Raw genomic sequence first — 20,222 nt, 5'->3', positions numbered from 1 at the left:
CCGGAAATAGCTGTAAATTAGGAGGGAGGGAGGACCTCAGGAAAATTAGTCACCAGGGAAGTAGTATTGAGCAAATTGCTGCATCTATGGGGTAACAAATCTCTTAGTCTGGATGGACTTCTCACTAAGGTCTTGAAAAAATTGACTAATGAGATAGTCAATGCATTGGTCTTAATTTTCCAGGACAATTGGCACCCAGGGAAGCCCATATACATATAGATCATCAAGTCAAAATTAGGAACAATTCAGACTGGAAGAGGACCTTAATTTTCCAACTGTTTACTCAAAGGTTCATTTTCCTATATGTTTCAGAGAAGCAGTCGACAAAGACCAGGAGGTAAATTTCTGAGTGAGTGTGCACAAAAGTGTCATCTGCAGATTGGATCTCAATGGGCAATGTTGATGTGATTTGGGATTTTAGGTTCAATGTGGCATAGGTTGAACAGTCCCATAAATTACCCCAATGCTTGTGGGTAGTTTGCTGGAGGTGTGGTGAGGACAATGTGGATTCAATGATACAGCCTTGTTTGATCCAAGCCTTGACTGACAGAGGTGATGATCCACAGTTTGCATGTCATCACGGAGTGGCCGGAGGATGGTGACCAACTTCTGATGACAGCCCAATATTTTTTAATTCATTCGTGGGACATGGGTGTCACTGGCTGGCCAGCATTTATTGCCCATCCCTAGCTGCCCTTAAAGAGCAGATGAAAATCAAATACATTGCTGTGGCTCTGGAGTCACATGTAGGCCAGACCAGGTAAGGTCAGGTGATTTCCTTCCCTAAAGGACATTAGTGAACCAGATGGGTTTTTCCAACAATTGACAGTCTGTTTCATGGTTGTCATTAGATTCTTAATTTTTACTGAATTCAAACTTCACCACCTCCTGTGGCGGGATTTGAACTCGGGTCCCCAGAATAATAGCTGAGTTTCTGGGTTAGCGATAATACCATTAGGCTATCACCTCTCTTGATGGGTATGGACAATGTAATTTTGCTCCTGCCAGATCTGGGAAAGTAAGGAAACCTGCCTGTAACCTCAGAGATGATGTGGAGACGCCGGCGTTGGATTGGGGTAAACAGTCTCACAACACCAGGTTAAAGTCCAACGGTTTTATTTGTAGCAAACGCCACTAGCTTTCGGAACTGGCTGTTCCTTCGCCAGGCTGGTGAAGGAACAGCCAGTTCCGAAAGCTGGTAGCGGGAGACTTCTTACTGTGTAACCTTAAAGCGCAGGCGTAACGTTCGCGACAGAAACGGTTGTGCGCAAGCGTATACACGGAAGGCTCCTGTTTGACGCACAAGCGCATACACGGCAGGCTTCCCTTTGCTGCGCAGGTGCCGTTATCTGCCAGCGGGGTTGGCGCGCAGGCGCGTTGCTCGCTGGGGAGCGGGTTAATGCGCAGGCGCAATTGGTTCCCTCTGGCGGAGCGAATAGGCTGGTGGGCAGTTGTCCATCTTCAGGCTCGTTGTGATGGCGTTTTCCCCGGGTTACATGTTGTTGAACTGCAGTCGCTGTTGAGGAAAGTGCCTCGGGAGAGGGAAGCTTCCTGGACTTTATTGGTTCGCTGCCCTACACCCAGGGAGTGGGGCTGAGGCCAGTATCCGGACCACCCGCCGCCGTCGCCGCTGCTGTACCCGGGTCCCTGGCAGGAGGCCCCGGCCTTGTCGCTGGCGAGACCCTTTGGCACAGGGGCCCAGCGCCTGCCTAGAGAATGGGAATCATCTTCACCAAACTCTGGAGACTCTTCAACCACCAAGGTGGGGCCCTGAGCAGCGGGTGAGGTACCTGAGAGAGAGAGAGGGTGTCTGACTGCTTACTTCAAACCGCCCTCACAACCAGCCAGCCTCGCACTCTGTGTTCACATTCACAGACTCAGCCAGCCTCACGCTCTGTATTTACAATCACAGACTCAACCAGTCCCACACGCTGTATTCACAATCACAGCCTCACAGGCTGTATTCACATTCACAGACTCAGCCAGCCTCGCACTCTGTATTCATATTCACAGTCTCAGCCAGCCTCGCACTCTGTATTTACAATCACAGACTCAGCCAGCCTCACACTCTGTATTCATAATCACAGCCTCACAGGCTGTATTCACATTCACAGACTCAGCCAGCCTCGCACTCTGTATTCATATTCACAGTCTCAGCCAGCCTCGCACTCTGTATTTACAATCACAGACTCAGCCAGCCTCACACTCTGTATTCATAATCACAGCCTCAGCCAGCCTCACACGCTGTATTCACAGTCACAGCCTCAACCAGTCCCACACTCTGTATTTACATTCACATCTCAGCCAGTTCTGCACTTTGTATTTGCAATCACAGCCTCAGTCAGTCCCGCACTGTCTATTTACAGTCACAGCCTCAGCCAGTCCCACACGCAGTATTCACAATCACAGACTCAGCCAGCCTCACTCTCTGTATTTACAATCACAGACTCACTCTCTGTATTTACAATCACAGACTCACTCTCTGTATTTACAATCACAGACTCACTCTCTGTATTTACAATCACAGACTCACTCTCTGTATTTACAATCACAGCCTCACTCAACCGCCCCCTGCTCGTTGTTTTCTTCGATTCATTCAGTGTTGCAGTTTCAGACCCATTTGTTTTCTCTCTATCTCTCTCAGCTTTACCCAATTATTTATTTTGAAAGTCAGTCCCAGTCTTATTGATGGTGTTAGGCACAGCCTGGCTATTTAATCTGTCTCTATTTAATCTGTCTCATCATCACCTGATCAATCAGGTTCAATTCGCTTATAATTTCAGATCCATTGAGCTTCACGTGTCTTATCTACCCAGTTGTGCTCTTATTTGCCCTCCATCTTATTTCAATAACAGGGTAATGGATTTACTCTGCCTAAGAATATGCATTTTCTTTCTGTTTTGGTTTTCATACGCACTTCACTACATTTCGTTGGCAATGTCTGACTCATCCACTCTCACCTGTAACGTTTCGACGTGGCCTGCTTATAATTTTGTTCAGAAAAACAATTTTTAATCATGAACCTCACTGCTGACATTTTCTTGAACCTGTTTTAAATGTTCAGTATTGTGAGTTCAAATACAATCAGAATGACAAATAGATTATTCTGCACCTAACTTGACTGGGTGCTCTACATGTCAGGTTCTTTTTATTTCATAATAAGACATATATTCAACTTGCACAGGAATAAGTTAGTGATATATTTAAAAAAGAGGGTTTGTTTTCTATCTATGTGGGCATCATCTCTGACTAATCAAGATGGATGCTGTCTTTTGGTACCAATTGTACACATCTTGGTTTCTGGTTCCAGTGGCTGTGGAATTTTACGCTTGTTTTATTTCAGTGTACCTGTTTCATGAAGTGTGTTTGAATTTTAGTTTCTCTTTTGCAGACTGAAACTGAAAATCAATGGCAACAGAGTGATAATCATGGAACCTGGTTTCATGGTGTAACTTATTTGTCATAAGTAGTTTGAAAAGAAAGCTATTTGGTCAACATTATTGCATAAATGTACAAGAAGTTAAACTACCCTTCAGAATGTTTCTTCCAGATTTAAAGATTTGGCTTATCGTTTAGCTGCCAAATTGACCCTGTGTGATATCGAAGGTATTCTGGCATTCCTTGAAGTAGACTCTTTATTTTCCTTCCCTTACCATGCAGAACTTAACTGCACATTCTGTTGAAGTTGCAAGTTAAAGTCACTGCTGTTTTCTACCTAAGTAATGTTGATGAGTTCTGTAGAAAAATGGAAAATGACCAGTTGGGAAAATAGAAATGCAGTAGTAAACTTTTTGCCTATGTGGCAAAATAGATAAGAAAAGTTCTGTTTTGCAATACAGTGCTAACGATTGCCCTTTTTAATGCTGTGAAACTTTATTATACACGAGTCACAGCCTTATTGCTGATTGCTTCAAAGTGCAGCTGGTAACACCAGAGAGACTGCAGACTGAGAATTGTATTTAACTTAAATGGAGGAATTGTTTCCCCTGACAGCTACGTTTTTAAATGGCAGAAGCCGGTTGAATTAATTAACATTTTTAAACCCACCTTCACTCATTGCCTCTAGTAATGAAGTTGTATGCCACATTCAGGTGTAATCTCAGAACTCCTCCAGGTAATTATATAACATGTTTGACTTTAGCTCAGCCATGATCAGTCTGAGGGTTAGAGGATTATGTAAAAGATCAGGGCAAGGTTCCTTCAATTTCTCAACTAATTGTAAATGAACTTTCAATTAACATGATGTTGTTTTCTGTTTCTATCAATACATTGTTCCCACAATCAGAATTTCTGAAGAAGCATCACTTTTTAAATGTGATGGGAGTTGTGATGAAAGTACCCTTTCATTCAGTGAGTTCCAGATTGCCATGACCTTCCGGGTGGGGGAAAAAAAACTCCTTCATCCATTTCCCAATTACTTCAAAAAATCCTTCTCCATAACTTTAACACATTTATAGGCCTGTCATAACTGTAGAAAGACAGGTTAATTCTGGGCACTGTTCCTTCAGATCGAAAAATCAATCTTCACTAATATTGAATATGCAAAGAGGAGAAAACAAGTTCAAGGAATTGCAGAAAGGGAGTTCATGAGCTTTATGTTGTGCAAACTGCTTGTTTGGAAAACTGAAAACTGGTCTCTCCTAGCAGACTACTATGTAAAGTTAAAGTGCATGGTATTGTGGGTAGTATCTTGAGATGGATTGAAAGCTGGTTAGCAGATAGGAAACAGAGTTGGCATAAATGGGCATTTTTCTGATTGGCAGGCAGTGACTATTAGGGTACTGCTGGGATCTGTGTCAGGACCCCAACTGTTCACATTATATATTAATCATTTGGAAGAGGGAACTGAGTGTCTTATCTCCACATTTGCAGATGGTACTAAGTTGAGTGGGAGGGTGGGCTCACTGGAGGATGTAGAGATGCTTCAGCTTCATTTTGATAGGCTGAGTGTGTGGGCATATACATGGCAGATGCAGTATAATGTGGATAAATGTAAGGTTATCCACTTCAGTAACACAAATAGGAAGATGTTATTATTTGAATGAATATAAATTGAAAGAGGTGGATACTCAAGAGACCTTGGTGTCCTAATGCAATAGTCGCTAAAAGTAAGAGTGTAGGTACAGCAGGCAGTAAAGAAGGCAAATGATATATTGGCCTTCATAGGAAGAGGATTTCAGTATGGGAATAGAGATGTTTTACCGCAATTGTACAGGATATTTGTGAGGCCACGCCTAGAGTATTGTGTGCAGTTTTGGTGTCCTTATCTGAGGAATGATGCCCTTGCTATTGAGGGAGTGCAGCAAAGGTTTACCAGGCTGATTCCTGGAATGGCAGGTCTGCCAAATGTGGAGAAGCTAAGTTGGTTAGGATTGTATTCATTGGAGAGTGAGAGGGGATCTCATAGAAACTTATAAAACCACAAGTCTGAATCCTTTCATTTTGACAATGATGTGAATTGACAATGTTAAGTGTTAATGTTGTACACAAAAGGGAACAATGGTAAATATTATAAGAGGTATCATTGCTTGGGCAAATCTTGTGACCAATGGTTTATGCTAACTAAACCACTAAGTGGCATCACTAGCATGATTTGTGAAAAATGTAACTAACTGGTTTATTATACACAAACCACGGGTTCAGTATTGTGCAATATGTTTGTTTCAATATCAAGTAAAAACACTAAAGTATTTTTTGTACTGCAAACATGCATTTTCAGTACCTGCAATTTTGGCTGTGGTATTGAATGGGATTAGCTCGCTGTTAATCTGCAACGCCCAAAGTGAATTGTTTCTAACACTAGCCGTTTGTGTTACGTGAGACTGTTGAACCCTGGGCAGTTGTGTGTTTTGGGCTGAAGTGACGTTTGCAGCTGTCAGATGTGCTGACGTTTTGCATTGACTTTAAACTGGAGTTAGAAAGACCGTTTTCACATCTGCTTCATATTTTTTAGGTGATGCACTGATCGAAGTGTTTCATTATGCTCTGGTGTCTGTTAATCCACCAAATCTAGCTAAAAGGAGAAGTAGTCATTTCTTTTAATTATTGTTTTTAACGCTTTTTGGGAATGGGGAGGATGTTAACCACCCTTTATGAAGGGGACTTTTTTTCACCTATAAAGTCTGTTACCACTACACAAATGAAGCTAAGACTCGAAAAATAAGTTTTCTTGAGAAGCAAAAATGGATTAGTAATATTTTAAGCTAAAGTTCAGAGTGCAAATAAACAGTGGCGGACAATCTGGCAAACGTACAATTAGCAAGGTGTGTCTGAAGTAGAATATTGCTGGAAGTCTGCATCACCTAGAATTACAACTCACTTCTGAGTTTTGAAGTCATTGTTGACATCTACTGAGTTTGAACCAGCGAGTCCTAATGGCAGTAACTAAAGTTTTGGTTGTTGAGTAAAAACTTTAGAAACAATAGGAATTGTGCAACTGGCAAGTTTTTGAGTAACATTCAAGCATTTGATTCAATTTCACTTAATCGTTGATGTAGAAATCCAATTCAGGTACATTGCTTGTTCAAAGATTACATATTAATTAATTACAATGACAAGAATGAAAACGATCCTATCTCAAATCTCACTTTAATCAGTATTTATTAAAACTATTCCAATACTATTAAAATAGTTAGATGTAGGGACTCACTTCATGAGAAGTGGCGGACCATCCATTCATTAAACTCCTGTTAAAAGTTCTTATAAGAAAAGGCATAAATGAGTTCAAGAGCCAATTTGACCTGCACATAAAGGATTTTCACCTTTTCTCTGAACACATCAAATAGTAACACTGAGACAAAGGGTGGTTCTGTTTATACATGACACTACTTCTGTTAAAATTCTTTGAGAGCAGATTTGAAAGATATGCTCATCAAATGTTTTTCCTCCCTGGTTCAATAATTTCTGTACTGTTGAAGAGTCTGCTTTCCTAAGACCACTGTACCAGGAGAGACATACAAAAAGAATAGCACCCTCAGTGACAGCTGTATTGAAAAGTTTCATAATAGTGGGATCGACTTGAAAGGATTTTCATTATCTGAGATGGTGTAATCGTGTGTTCTTTAGCTAGCACATCTGTACACTGTCCCCTCCGATTCAATTTACCTAATTTGAAATTGTTACCAGCTACAAGTATCTATATATCAATGTGCACATCATGAATCTTCATGAGCGCAATACAATTAACTGGCTTTTTTCCTAAAGTCTGTAACTAGTTCTTTTGTTTATGTTGAGAATTGGCATTGCACCACTTCACAGACTTCGCCACACGTTCTTATGCTTTACTTCATTATTCCTTAGAAGATCTACAAGTACCGTATCATCAGCGTACTCCAAGATCATTAAGTTGTCTGATCGACAGTCATTTGTATAGAGGATGAAAAGCAAAGTTGAAAGCACACTGCCCAGAAGAGATCCAATGTTCATTAATGTGGGCTGTCAGTAAATCCCAGAAACTAATACCTTTTGGGTTCATTTGTGAAGGAAATCTCTGAACCAAAGTAGGAGAATGGAATTGGCTTTGGGGTTTTTCAGTTTCTCAATGTGCCTGATGGTCGCATGATATTGAAGGGGAAGTGGGATCAGTGAAGGTCACATGCGCATAGTTGCCTTTTCGGTCAAAGTCAAAACAGCATCATCCGTTGATGGGCTGAATAACCTCTTTCTGTGGCATAACCTTTCTATGGTTTCTTTCTATGTTTCCTTAGGTTTCCTGCTGATCTGATCTGACAAGCATGGTTTCTGTGGACTCACTCTATTGATTTGCTTTCCCACCTGCCTTTTGTTGATAATATGAAATCTTTCTAATTCAGGAAGTGAAGCCTGCTGCCAAATTGCATGCTCTTCAAATCCTTCATTTTCAAACTGGCTAAAAAAATCCATTCAATTCTTTGCAATGTTGTGAGGATTGTCTGTGGATAAATTGGGATCAGTTTCACTGAGGGCATGCTACATTGCCAAAAGTACTGTATCACTTGCACAACTGACTTTTAAAAAAAATCCCAGTGGCAGTGTCAGTGGCCTGACAGCTATGGTGTGGAACTGTACCAATTATACAGAGCATAATGAATTGGCACTTGGCAAAATAGAGGTTGATAAATGAAAGCTAACATGGATTTGTTAAAGACAAAGCACATTTGGCTAACTTGATTGAACGCTTTGACACAATGAAGACAGTTGATATGTAGTACGGATTTTTTTTTGTTTTTATTCCAATTCAGTCAAATCAAGTCCAATCCAGAGTCTCAACAAATTGAGACATTCCTGATCCAAATTGTAAGACAGGGCTCTCACCTCCTGTCTTGGGCTTGATCTATATGATCCAAGCTGATTGTAGTAAGCATAGCTCCTCTTCCCAAGGCTTGATCTCATTTGCATCTTAGCCAAAAGGCTGAGATGCTGCTTTTAAAAATTGCTTCAAATGAAGCTAAAATGTAACCTAATGACTTCAACCAACCACAGCATGTCAATACTACACTTGGTCTTGGCCAAAAGGCCTATGTGAAGTTTGAAAATGCTTTTGGTAAAATACCACATAAGAAACATGTTAATTAACATGTAGCAAATGTGATTTAAAGGGACAGTGGCTGCATAGATACAATATTGGCTAAGGATCGCCAGCCACCTAAAGGTCATTGCTGTATGGCAGTGAAAGCTAGGCCAACTTAAACTGACTAAGAACAAAGACTCAATAACTTCTATCTCTAGTGTCGATGACTTAGACAAGGGGATCAAGAGTAGTGCAATGATTGCTGAAGATGGAAACCTAGCAGTAAAGATTCCCTAGTTGATTCCTGAAATTAGAGTGTTGTCCTAGGAGGAAAGGTGTAGGATATTGGACTGAGATGAAGAGAAATTATTCCACTCAAAGGGTTGTGAATCTTTGGAATTACTTATCTCAGAGGCTTCAAGAATGAGGGGAGATCTCATTGAGACGTATAAGATGATGAATGGGATGGATAGGATAGAGGTGGAAAGACTCTTCCCGCTCAAAAAAGACAGTAGGACTAGGGGGCACAGCCTCAAGATAAAGGGGGGGCGGTTCAGAACGGAGTTGAGGAGGAACTTCTTCACTCAAAGGGTGGTGAATCTCTGGAATTCTCTGCCCGTTGAAGTGGTGGAGGCTGCCTCGCTAAATATTTTTAAGAAGCGGGTTGATGGGTTTTTGATAAGAGAAGGGATTAAGGGTTATGGGGAGAGGGCGGGAAAGTGGAACTGAGCCACGACAGATCAGCCATGATCTTATTGAATGGCGGGGCAGGCTCGAAGGGCCAGATGGCCTACTTCTGCTCCTATTTCTTATGTTCTTATGTTCTTATGTTCTTCTGGATGATGCATTATTGAATACATTTAAGATCCCCACTTGGCGTGCTATAGTCTTGGTCTCATCCAACTCTCTGTTGCTGGTCTCCTGTGTTTGATGACTTGGCTTCCAGTCCTGCAATGCTTTGATTTTTAAAATTCACACGCTTGTTTTAAAATCCCACATTGCCTTGTTGTTTACTCTCTCTCAAGTTTCTCAATTTCTGGCTTCTTGTGCATCCTTGATTTTAACTCTACTAAGACATTCCAAAGTTTATATATGGTACGTCTAAATGAGAAATTTCCTTCTATTTTGTGGAATAGCACATTGTAAAAAAAGGTGCCACACAACAACACTTGAAAGTGAAAAGATTCCTAGCGCATTTTGATTGATATTGGTTACCAATGATGGTAATGCCTTCAGCAGTTTCAACCGTTTTAGGGAAAGGTGGTGGCGTAGTGGTAATGTCACTGGACTAGTAATCCAGACATCTAGTCTAATGCTTTAAGGACATAGGTCTAAATCCTATCATAGTAGCTGGTGGAATTTAAATTTCATTAATAAACCTGGAATATAAAGCTGGTCTCAGTAATGATGACCATAAAACTATCATCGGTTATTATAAAGACTCATTTGGTTGTCCATTAAAGGAAGGAAATCTGCATCCTTGGCACTTCTGGGTTACATGTAACTAGACCCACAGCAATGTGGTTGACACTTAGCTATTCTAGCACATTTAGTTCAATTAGTTAGGGCTGGGCAACAAATACTGGTTTTGCCAGTAATCCCTGCATCCCATTGAAAAAAATCCTTTCAAGATGCATCTTAAAACTTGCCTTGGACAAAGCTTTTGGTCACTTCTAATATCGCCTGCATTAGTTGGTGTCAGATTTTATTTGCAAACTCCCCTGTGAAGCACCTTGTGACATTTAGTTCCATTAAAGGTATTAAATACCTAGGTAATAAGCCGTGGATAACAAAGGAGGTGAAGGAAAATGTTAAACTAAAAGCGGAGGCGTTTAGAGTAGCTAAGAGTAGTGGGCGGGAAGAGGATTGGGAGAAGTTTAAATGTCAACAAAGATTGACAAAGAAGTTGATAAAGAAGGGTAGGAGAAACTATGAAGCTGGGCTAGCGCTTAATATAAAAAAGGATAGCAAGAGTTTTTATCAATATATAAAAAGGAAGAGGCTGGCTAGGGTGAACGTTGGACCCTTAGAGGATGAGAAGGGGGACTTGGTAGGGGATGGGGATATGGCTGAGGCCTTGAATAACTTTTTTGTTTCGGTCTTCACGGAGGAGGACGTGAATAATTTGCCGGGTGTTAAGAGGTGGAAAGGTGGTAGGACTGGAGGGTCTCAATGACATTACTGTTACTAGAGAGGCGGTGCTCGACAGACTGGAGGGGCTGATTGTGGACAAGTCCCCAGGACCGGATGGAATGCATCCGAGGGTTCTGAAAGAAATGGCGGAGGTGATAGTGGATGCCTTGGTGGTTATTTTCCAGACGTCACTGGATTCCGGGGAAGTGCCGTAAGATTGGAAAACGGCTAATGTTACGCCGTTGTTTAAGAAGGGTGCCAGGCAAAAGGCAGGGAATTATAGGCCGGTTAGTTTAATGTCTGTTGTAGGTAAAATGTTAGAATCCGTCATCAAGGAGGAAATAGCGAGGCATCTTGAGAGGAATTGCTTGATAGAGCAGACGCAGCACGGTTTCTTTAAGGGGAAGTTGTGTCTGACAAATTTACTGGAGTTCTATAAGAACATAAGAACATAACATAAAAACATAAGAAATAGGAGCAGGAGTAGGCCATCCAGCCCTTCGAGCCTGCCCCGCCATTCAATAAGATCATGGCTGATCTGTCGCTGCTCAGTTCCACTTTCCCGCCCTCTCCCCATAACCCTTAATCCCCTCTCCTATCAAAAACCCATCAACCCGCGTCTTAAAAATATTTAGCGAGGCAGCCTCCACCACTTCAACGGGCAGAGAATTCCAGAGATTCACCACCCTTTGAGTGAAGAAGTTCCTCCTCAACTCCGTTCTAAACCGTCCCCCTTTTATCTTGAGGCTGTGCCCCCTAGTCCTACTGTCTTTTTTGAGCGGGTAGAGTCTTTCCACCTCTATCCTATCCATCCCATTCATCATCTTATACGTCTCAATGAGATCTCCCCTCATTCTTCTAAACTCTAACGAGTACAAGCCTAGTTTATTCAGCCTCTCCTCATAGCTCAACCCCCTCAACTCCGGTATCAGCCTAGTAAACCTCCTCTGCACTCCCTCCAAGGCCAAGATATCTTTGCGCAGGTGCGGCGCCCAAAACTGCACACAGTACTCCAGCTGCGGCCTCACCAATGCCCTATACAGCTGCAGCAAGACCTCCCTACTTTTATATTCAATCCCCTTTGCTATGAAGGCCAGCATCCCATTCGCCTTCCTGACCACCTGCTGCACCTGCAAGCTGGGTTTTTGCGACTCGTGCACAAGGACCCCGAGAAGTGCCGGATGATTGGAAAACGGCTAATGTTACGCCGTTGTTTAAGAAAGGTGCCAGGCAAAAGGCGGGGAATTATAGGCCGGTTAGTTTAACGTCTGTTGTAGGTAAAATGTTAGAATCTGTCATTAAGGAGGAAATTGCGAAGCATCTTGAAGGGAATTGCTTGATAGAACAGTTTCATTAAAGGGAAGTCGTGTCTGACAAATTTACTGGAGTTCTATGAGGATGTGTCTAGGGCGGTGGATAGAGGAGAGCCGGTGGATGTGGTCTTTCTTGATTTTCAGAAGGCGTTTGACAAGGTACCTCACGAGGTTATTGCAGAAGGTCAGGGGACATGGAGTTGGGGGGAGGGTGTTAGCGTGGATAGAGGTTTGGTTGTCAAATAGGAGGCAGAGAGTGGGGGTTAATGGGTGCTATTCGGATTGGCGGTTGGTGACTAGTGGAGTGCCCCAGGGGTCGGTGCTGGGGCCTCAGCTATTTACCATTTATATAGATGAACTGGAGGAGGGAACCGAGTGTAGGGTGTCGACATTTGCTGATGACACCAAGATTGGTGGAACGGCAAATTGTGCGGAGGGTGTGGAGAGTCTGCAGAAGGATCTAGATAGGCTGGGCGAATGGGCCAGGAACTGGCAAATGGAATTTAATGTTGGCAAGTGCGAGGTGGTTCACTTTGGTAGGAATAATGGTAGGAAGGATTATTACTTACGTGGCGAAAAACTGCAGCAGGCGACGGTGCAGAGGGACCTCGGGGTCCTTGTGCATGAGTCGCAAAAACCCAGCTTGCAGGTGCAGCAGGTGGTCAGGAAGGCAAATGGGATGCTGGCCTTCATAGCGAAGGGGATTGAATATAAAAGTAGGGAGGCCTTGCTGCAGCTGTATAGGGCATTGGTGAGGCCGCAGCTGGAGTACTGTGTGCAGTTTTGGGCGCCGTACTTACGCAAAGATATTTTGGCCTTGGAGGGAGTGCAGAGGAGGTTTACTAGGCTGATGCCGGAGTTGAGGGGGTTGAGCTATGAGGAGAGGCTGAATAAACTAGGCTTATACTCGTTAGAGTTTAGAAGAATGAGGGGAGATCTCACTGAGACATATAAGATGATGAATGGGATGGATAGGATAGAGGTGGAAAGACTCTTCCTGCTCAGAGAGGACAGTAGGACTAGGGGGCACAGCCTCAAGATAAAGGGGGGGGGGGTGGTTTAGAACGGAGCTGAGGAAGAACTTCTTCACTCAAAGGGTGGTGAATCTCTGGAATTCTCTGCCCGTTGAAGTGGTGGAGGCTACCTCGCTAAATATTTTTAAGACGCAGGTTGATGGGTTTTTGATAGGAGAGGGGATTAAGGGTTATGGGGAGAGGACGGGAATGTGGAACTGAGCCACGACAGATCAGCCATGATCTTATTGAATGGCGGGGCAGGCTCGAAGGGCTGGATGGCCTACTCCTGCTCCTATTTCTTATGTTCTAAATAAATGTCGATGGACAATACTAAAAATTACAAGGATGGTCATTGTATAAATTGGACATATACTGATGCAGTTGGATGGGATTTGCTTTCCAGGAGTCAGAATGGAGAAAACATAGGCCCTCAGCTGACTTGTTTTTTAAATATACTTTTACCTTGAGCACTGAAGAATCACTACAAATAGCAAACTTAAATGTGTACTATTGGACAGGTGATTAGGGATGTTTACTGCTTTTAGGGGTTATTTAACCTACTGGGAGTGATCTTATCAAAAAATTTCTAAATCCAGGATGGGTGGCAAAACAGGAGTTTCTCACCCATTTTTTGGGTGAGTTCAAATCCAGAATTTTATGCACTTAGTGCATGGAAAAATGGGCTAAACCATTCCTTGCCTGCAGGAGCAGTGGGTGGGCCTTAAATCACCAGCCAGCCATAGCAGCAGAGGACGCAGTTGCGCATGTGCAAAAGACCAGCAGAGGCCTGACAGCTCTGAGAGAAAGATCGGTCAGGCCTCTGGTGCTGCAACTGGCCTCAGTGAACACCCCCCCCCGCGCACACGCGCGCGCGCGCGCCAAGCTGTTGTGGGAGCTCGTGACCGATTATGAGCTCCGCACCATCTGGAAATACCAATGGGCGGGGTGAGCTGGTAAAATCACCCCTTTGGGGTTTTCTTAAGGTACTGACTCTGGCCTTTGCTTTCCATGTAATTTAAAAGAAATAGTCTGTGCTATCTGTTAATCCAAAGCATTCTCTTATTTGAATTGTTATTTTCAAGAGTTTTTTTCACTTTTTCTTTCAATGGATAGTTGTTAAATTCAGCTTCAATATATATTGGGCTTTTGAGGAAATTGTTCTGCCAGTCTTTGCAAAAAATAATGTGGTTGTTTCAGATACGTGGTTGTAATAATATGCTGAAATGAGCACTGTTCCAAATGCTCTGAGAAAGAATTTACTAAACTCTTTTCATATTGAAGTAACAGACAAATTTGAAAGGTGTTACTGAAATGGTGACTTGTTAGTCAGGGTCTCCAAACAAAGGCCTGCAGGCTACATCTGACCCGCAGCGTCCACAACCAGATCGGAGTTTGGAGACTGCTGGTCTAGGGGTATGATTCTTACTTCAGGTAGTGCAAACAAAGATTTTGCGAGAGGACCCGGGTTCAAATCCCTGACGAGCCCACGTTTGGCTGTTGTTTCCTATTAGCCAAGTTGTGAGGTTTTGGGCGACGTGGTACATGGGGTTATGGGGATAGGGCTTGAGTGGGATTGTTGTAGTACAGGCCTGATGGGCAGAATGGCCTCCTTCTGAACTGTAGGGATTTCATGATTCTCTGATATATTTATGTTTAGTGATACATTTCATTAATACAAGTTAGAAGAATAGTGTGATTGTGATGGTGTGCTTTTTAAAAATTTGTTAGTGGGATGTGGGCATCTCTGGCTGGGCTAGTATTTATTGCCCATCTCTGGGGGTATTTAAAAGTCAATCACATTGCTGAATCTGGAGGCATATGTAGGCCAGATCAAAAAAGATGGAAAATTTCCTTTGCTAAAGGACATTAGTAAAGCAGAAGGGTTTCTGTGACAATTGATAATGGTTTCATGGTCACTTTTAGATTTTTAATTTCAGATTTTTATTGAATTCAAGTTTCACCATCTGCTGTTGGTGGGATTCTAACCCAGGTCCTCAAAGCATTACCTTGGACCTCTGGATTACTTGTCCAATAACAGTTCCACTACGCCACTGCCTTCTCTTTATTAAACTGTAGACTCTAAGGCAATAAAAAGATGTGAGTTGTAAGTTTGATTGTGTGCCAGGCTGAGTATGAAATGAGTAATCATTTTAAATTGGCCACACCCCTCTTTTTGTTCAACACTTTATTTTTCTCCTCGGTGGGTAGAGCAATGTTAGGAGTATACTACCCAGCAGCATCATTGACTCATTGAGGTGACTTTCAATGTTACCATAGAACCCTACAGTGCAGAAAGAGGCCCTTCGGCCCATCGAGTCTGCACCGAACACAATCTCACCCAGGCCCTACCCCCATATCCCTACGTATTATACCCACTCATCCCTCTAACCTATGCGTCCCTAGACACTAAAGGGCAATTTCTTAGCATGGCCAATCAACCTAACCCACACATCTTTGGACTGTGGGAGGAAACCGGAGGAAACCCACGCAGACACGAGGAGTATGTGCGAACTCCACACAGACAGTGACCCGAGCCGGGAATCGAACCCAGGACACTGGAGCTGTGAAGCAGCAGTGCTAATCACTGTGCTACCGTGCCGCCATAAGTTGTACAATCATCTGAACTTCAAAGTGCATAACCACTTTAAAATGCATTCCTACCTGTGCTGCATAACGTATGTGAAAGACTGCTGGCAAGTTCCAACAGTGTATGAATAATCAAAATAACATTTTCTTCCTTACATGCTATTGAATCGGCAGTGAATTCCGGCAGTTTTGATTTTTATTTGTGTTCAACACTAAGACATATTTTTGTAATTTGTCTGAAAAATTCTACCACAGTAATGTTCTCTGATCTTTGTTGCAGCAACGGTTTTTGTTCCATAGAAAACTGAAATTTTTAAGTATAATAAAGTAAGGTTTATTTATGAGTCACAAATAATGCTTACATTAACACTTGCAATAAGTTACTGTGAAATTCCACTAGTCACCACAGTCTGGCGCCTGTTCGGGTCAATGCACCTAATCAATTCTTTCAGAATGTGGTGGGAGGAAGCCGGAGCACCCGGAGGAAACCCACGGAGAGAACGTGCAGACTTTGCACAGACAGTGCGAAGCCGGGAATCGAACCCAGGTCCCTGGAGCTGTGAAGCAACAGTGCTACTGTGCTATCGTGCTTATAGTATTATTATAGTTGTACATCCAAGGATCAAAAATGCTGAATTGATCTTTTTCAAAATTAGTTATCCAAACTTCTGAAAACTCATTTGTGTTGTGCCATTTATAACGTCGGGGGCCCTTAAGATGCTTGCTGGCCAATGAAGTACAGCCATTGTAAGGTGGTGGTATAGTGGTAATGTTCCTGAATTGGTAATTTGGGGCCTGAATTAATGTTCTGAAGATGAGCATTCAAATGTCATCATGGTAGTTGGGGAATTTAAATTCATTTAATTAAACAAATATGTCCTAAAAATCTGCTATCAGTAACGGTTACCATTACAGAATTCCTGAATTACTATGGTGCAAATGGACGTCATTTGGCTCACAGTGTGTGTACTGGCTGTCTGAATGAGCAGCTCACCAAGTACCATATCCCCATAACCTTGTACATTTTTACTTTTCAGATGGCAGTTTGAAATTGCCTCCATCACACACTTGGACAGTGCAATCCTAACCACTCACGATGTTAAATAAGTTTTTTCCCTTCTCATTTGTTTCTTTACTAGTTGCTTCAAATCTGTGCCCCCCTTACTCGGCCCTTTCATGGGTGGGAACAGTTGCACGCTATCTGATCTGTCCAGACACCACCCCCCCACCCCAATCCCCATCCCCATGATTTTGCTACATCTCAAAATTTCCTCTCAACCTTATCACTAAGGAAAACAGTCCTTACTTCTGCAGTCTATTTATGTAACTGAAGTTGCTCATCCTTGGAACCATTCTTGTGAGTGTTTTTTTGCACCTTTATGGATGTCTTCACATTCTTGCGGAAATGTGGCACCCAGAACTGGACGTAACGCTCTAAACTACTGCATTGTTGCAAAGTCCTATTTTATTCATGAATCAGCTGTCCTTTGTCTTTTTGGTCTATGTGTGACTCCAGATCCCGTGTGGCTAATTTTACACTACCTGCTGAAATGGCCAGATAGGTCAACCAGTTGTATTCAAGGTGTTGGTTGATCATCACCTTCTCAAGGCCATTTGGGCAGGACAAGGAAACCTGGAAGTGCAGGTGCTGCCCTCATTGTGTGATGGAATTGAAGAGTTTTACAAGACTAGAACTTTAGACACTAATGGGATATTACTGATCCAATGCAATTATTGGTACAGTGACTATGAAATGAAAGGCTATCTTTTTCCTCAGTGGACTTTAACATGTGTATTTGAACAACTAATGGTACTTTGGGCAGAATTGGGTGCAAGAATGTAGGGTTCCCCACGGTGCTGGCTGGAAGATACCCCAAATCCTCTGGCCTGATTTCATTAATTATGTACCCATGTGTTTCACGCTGTATTCAGTGGGGGGTGTTGAAGCATTGATGTTGTGTAGTCTACTGTCGTATCCAGCTGTTATATTGAGAAGGCTTCCAACATCACTGACTGACTGTTGAAGAAAGAAGGTGAACCTCCTGAAAATATATATTTCTGGGAGGAGTCTGAGACCGGAAGATGACTTCCTGAGAATGAAGATTGAGCCTCAGAATGTTCCAGGAGATCTAAGATGGACCCCTCCATGACACCTTACCTGGAAGGTCTACCTGCTGTTGTACCCCAGATCCACTACTGTGGTGGTCCAGGGCTGTGGACGCCCTCCATCCTGAGTTCCAAAGGCTGCCCTAGGCATTGTTCAGATGATTCCCGACATTTGTGTGCTACATGTTTTCAAATGTGTTTCACGCTGGCAAATTATCCTGCTTGTATTGTGGAGAATCTGACATGGAGTTGGGCCTTTATCTGCATCTCATTAGCAAGGTGCAAATGAGGTTCTTTGAGCTTTTGACTTGCCATGGCAGACACCAACGGAAGATTCTACTGTAAATGCACACTGGCGTGAAACCGACTCCTGGGCCTACTGCCATGTGCTTCTGCTGTGTACACCATTGAACACACCAATGGCAGCTTTGAAGAATTCCATTCTTTATATCTGGTTTGCAGGACTGTTTTGAAAGCTGATGGCTGAGGAGGGTGAGTTTCTGCATCATGTATGTATAATTACAATGGGGCAGGTGAAAGAGCCATGTTAACAGAAGCAAAGTTTTTTGCTTGTTGCAAGAATTTTCTTTTAATGGGTGTTGTTGGCGAGGCCAGGATTTATTGCCCTTGAATTAAGTGACTTGTTTGACCATTTCAGACAGCAGTTAAGTCAACTATATTGCTGAAGTCACATGTAGGCTAGAGCAGGTGACGACGGTAGATTTCCTTCCCTAAATGGCATTAATGGATTAGATCGGTTTTTGCAACAATTGATAGCTTCATGGTCACCATTACTGAGACCAGCTTTCAGTTTCAAATTTTATTCATTGTATTCAGATTCCCCCAACTACCTTGGTGGGATTTGAACCCAGACTCCAAGAACACGTAGCCTGATCTTCTGGGTCACTAGTCCAATGACAGTACCCCTATGTCACCATTCTTCCCCATGCTCATTCCTTTCAGCAATGCAGAAATACTTTTTGCTCAAAAAAGCCTTTGTTATAGCTGTAAACACTACTTTTGTTGAGTTAAATTGGGGATTTAAGCATTTTATTGTTCTGGATTATTAGCATTGTGACATGTAATAATTCATGTAATAATAAGTGCTTATTTCCAATAATGCCACAGAAACACATTTGTTATTTTGGGTGTAGCTTTCTTTCTGGCTTTGGTAGTTTCACAAGAAGACTCCTTGGAATTTTGAAGCAACGTATTCGCTGCGCTCCAGCCCCCAACTGCCCTTTTGGCAGAAAAATGCTGAATTCAATCCTTATTAATATCTATTCATTATATTTAAAAAAATCCTCCACAGAAACCTGTGGACAGTGTGTCATATCAAAGCAGCAGTCTGTTATGCACTATAACCCACATCAACCTAGAAGGTTTTCGTCCATGTTGTTACCCATTTACCGTAAATTGGTGAACATGAAAAATTTTTTTTGTTTTGAAAATTTTGATGCTATTAGATGAAGTGCACTAAATAATTCTAGTAACCTATGGACTGAAAATTTGGCTTTTATCCTACTTTTGAAAAATCTCAAAGCTGTCATTCTTTTCCCTTTTACTGTAAGGATCTTCATATCTGACCCAATGATTTTATGCACTGAAAATAGTGCCCTATAAAACTAATCAGTTTATCTGTCTTCATTAGAAAATTTGCTCCCAACAACTTTTTGATGGTTATTTCCAAAAGCTAATATAATTGACTGCTGGAAATTATATAACTTTTGCTCCTTTATTCCGTTTATAAAACAAAATAGTATTTTTTATATTTCCTGAAATTCATTAATCTCACTGATTTGTCTTTCTTTCAGAACATAAAGTAATTATCGTTGGGTTAGACAATGCTGGGAAGACGACAATTCTTTATCAGTTGTAAGTATAATGAAGACCAGAGAACTTTTATCCCTTAGAATTGATGAATTGTGTTTTCAAAAGATACAACTCTTTAGTTTTCAATATAGTTTTGTGGCATTGATTTTTGCTTATACGTTGCTTTATCTGAAATTCTTTCTTATTTTAATGTTGCACAATTGTAATTTTCAGTTAAGCTTTTATCACAAAAAACTTACTACGTAAATTGTGTGTTTTAAGTAAAATGAGCTGCAAATTTAATTCTCAAACCCATTTCGAGGAGAAGTTATTCTCTGGGGTTGCCACTGGTCTAAGCTTTTAGCTTTTGCACGTTGAAATTAAAACATCAAATGTTACTACTGGACAGCCACGTCCTGAATGCAACCCTGGCCTGATAGACCGTAACTTTTTTTTAAATTTAGAGACGTGGATAAACAGAATCACAGGACTGCCAATTAACTTTTTTAACAAAAAGAATAAAATATTTGTTACACGTGAAAAGGTGGACTATAATGCAATACTCCTTCATCCACTTACACAGGTGGCACATTCGTTAGCACTGCTGCCACTCAGCACCATGGACCCAGGTTCAATTCCTGGCTTGGGTCACTGTCTGTGTGGAGTTTGCACATCCTTCTCATGTCTGCATGGATTTCCTCCAGATGTTCTGGTTTCCTCCCGAAGACGTGCTGGTTTGATGCATTGGCCATGCTAAATCCTCTCTGT

At 42.1% G+C, this 20,222-nt stretch overlaps 1 protein-coding gene across 1 annotated transcript in view; it reads left to right on the top strand.

The window, feature by feature from the left end:
• Positions 1-1,423: 1,423 nt before the first annotated feature.
• Positions 1,424-20,222, top strand: part of arl5a (ADP-ribosylation factor-like 5A) — a 41,642-nt gene continuing 22,843 nt past the window's right edge. Inside the window, exons 1-2 of the mRNA XM_080199454.1 lie at positions 1,424-1,762; positions 19,457-19,517. Coding sequence (XP_080055580.1) covers positions 1,717-1,762; positions 19,457-19,517 — 107 coding nt within the window. The 5' untranslated portion in view covers positions 1,424-1,716. The remainder of the gene's footprint in view (positions 1,763-19,456; positions 19,518-20,222) is intronic.

Source organism: Carcharhinus amblyrhynchos, chromosome 11, assembly GCF_965287045.1.
Source record: "Carcharhinus amblyrhynchos chromosome 11, sCarAmb.v2.hapA, whole genome shotgun sequence".
Classification (NCBI taxonomy): Eukaryota; Metazoa; Chordata; class Chondrichthyes; order Carcharhiniformes; family Carcharhinidae; genus Carcharhinus; species Carcharhinus amblyrhynchos.
This window is presented reverse-complemented; position numbering and strand designations above follow the sequence as displayed.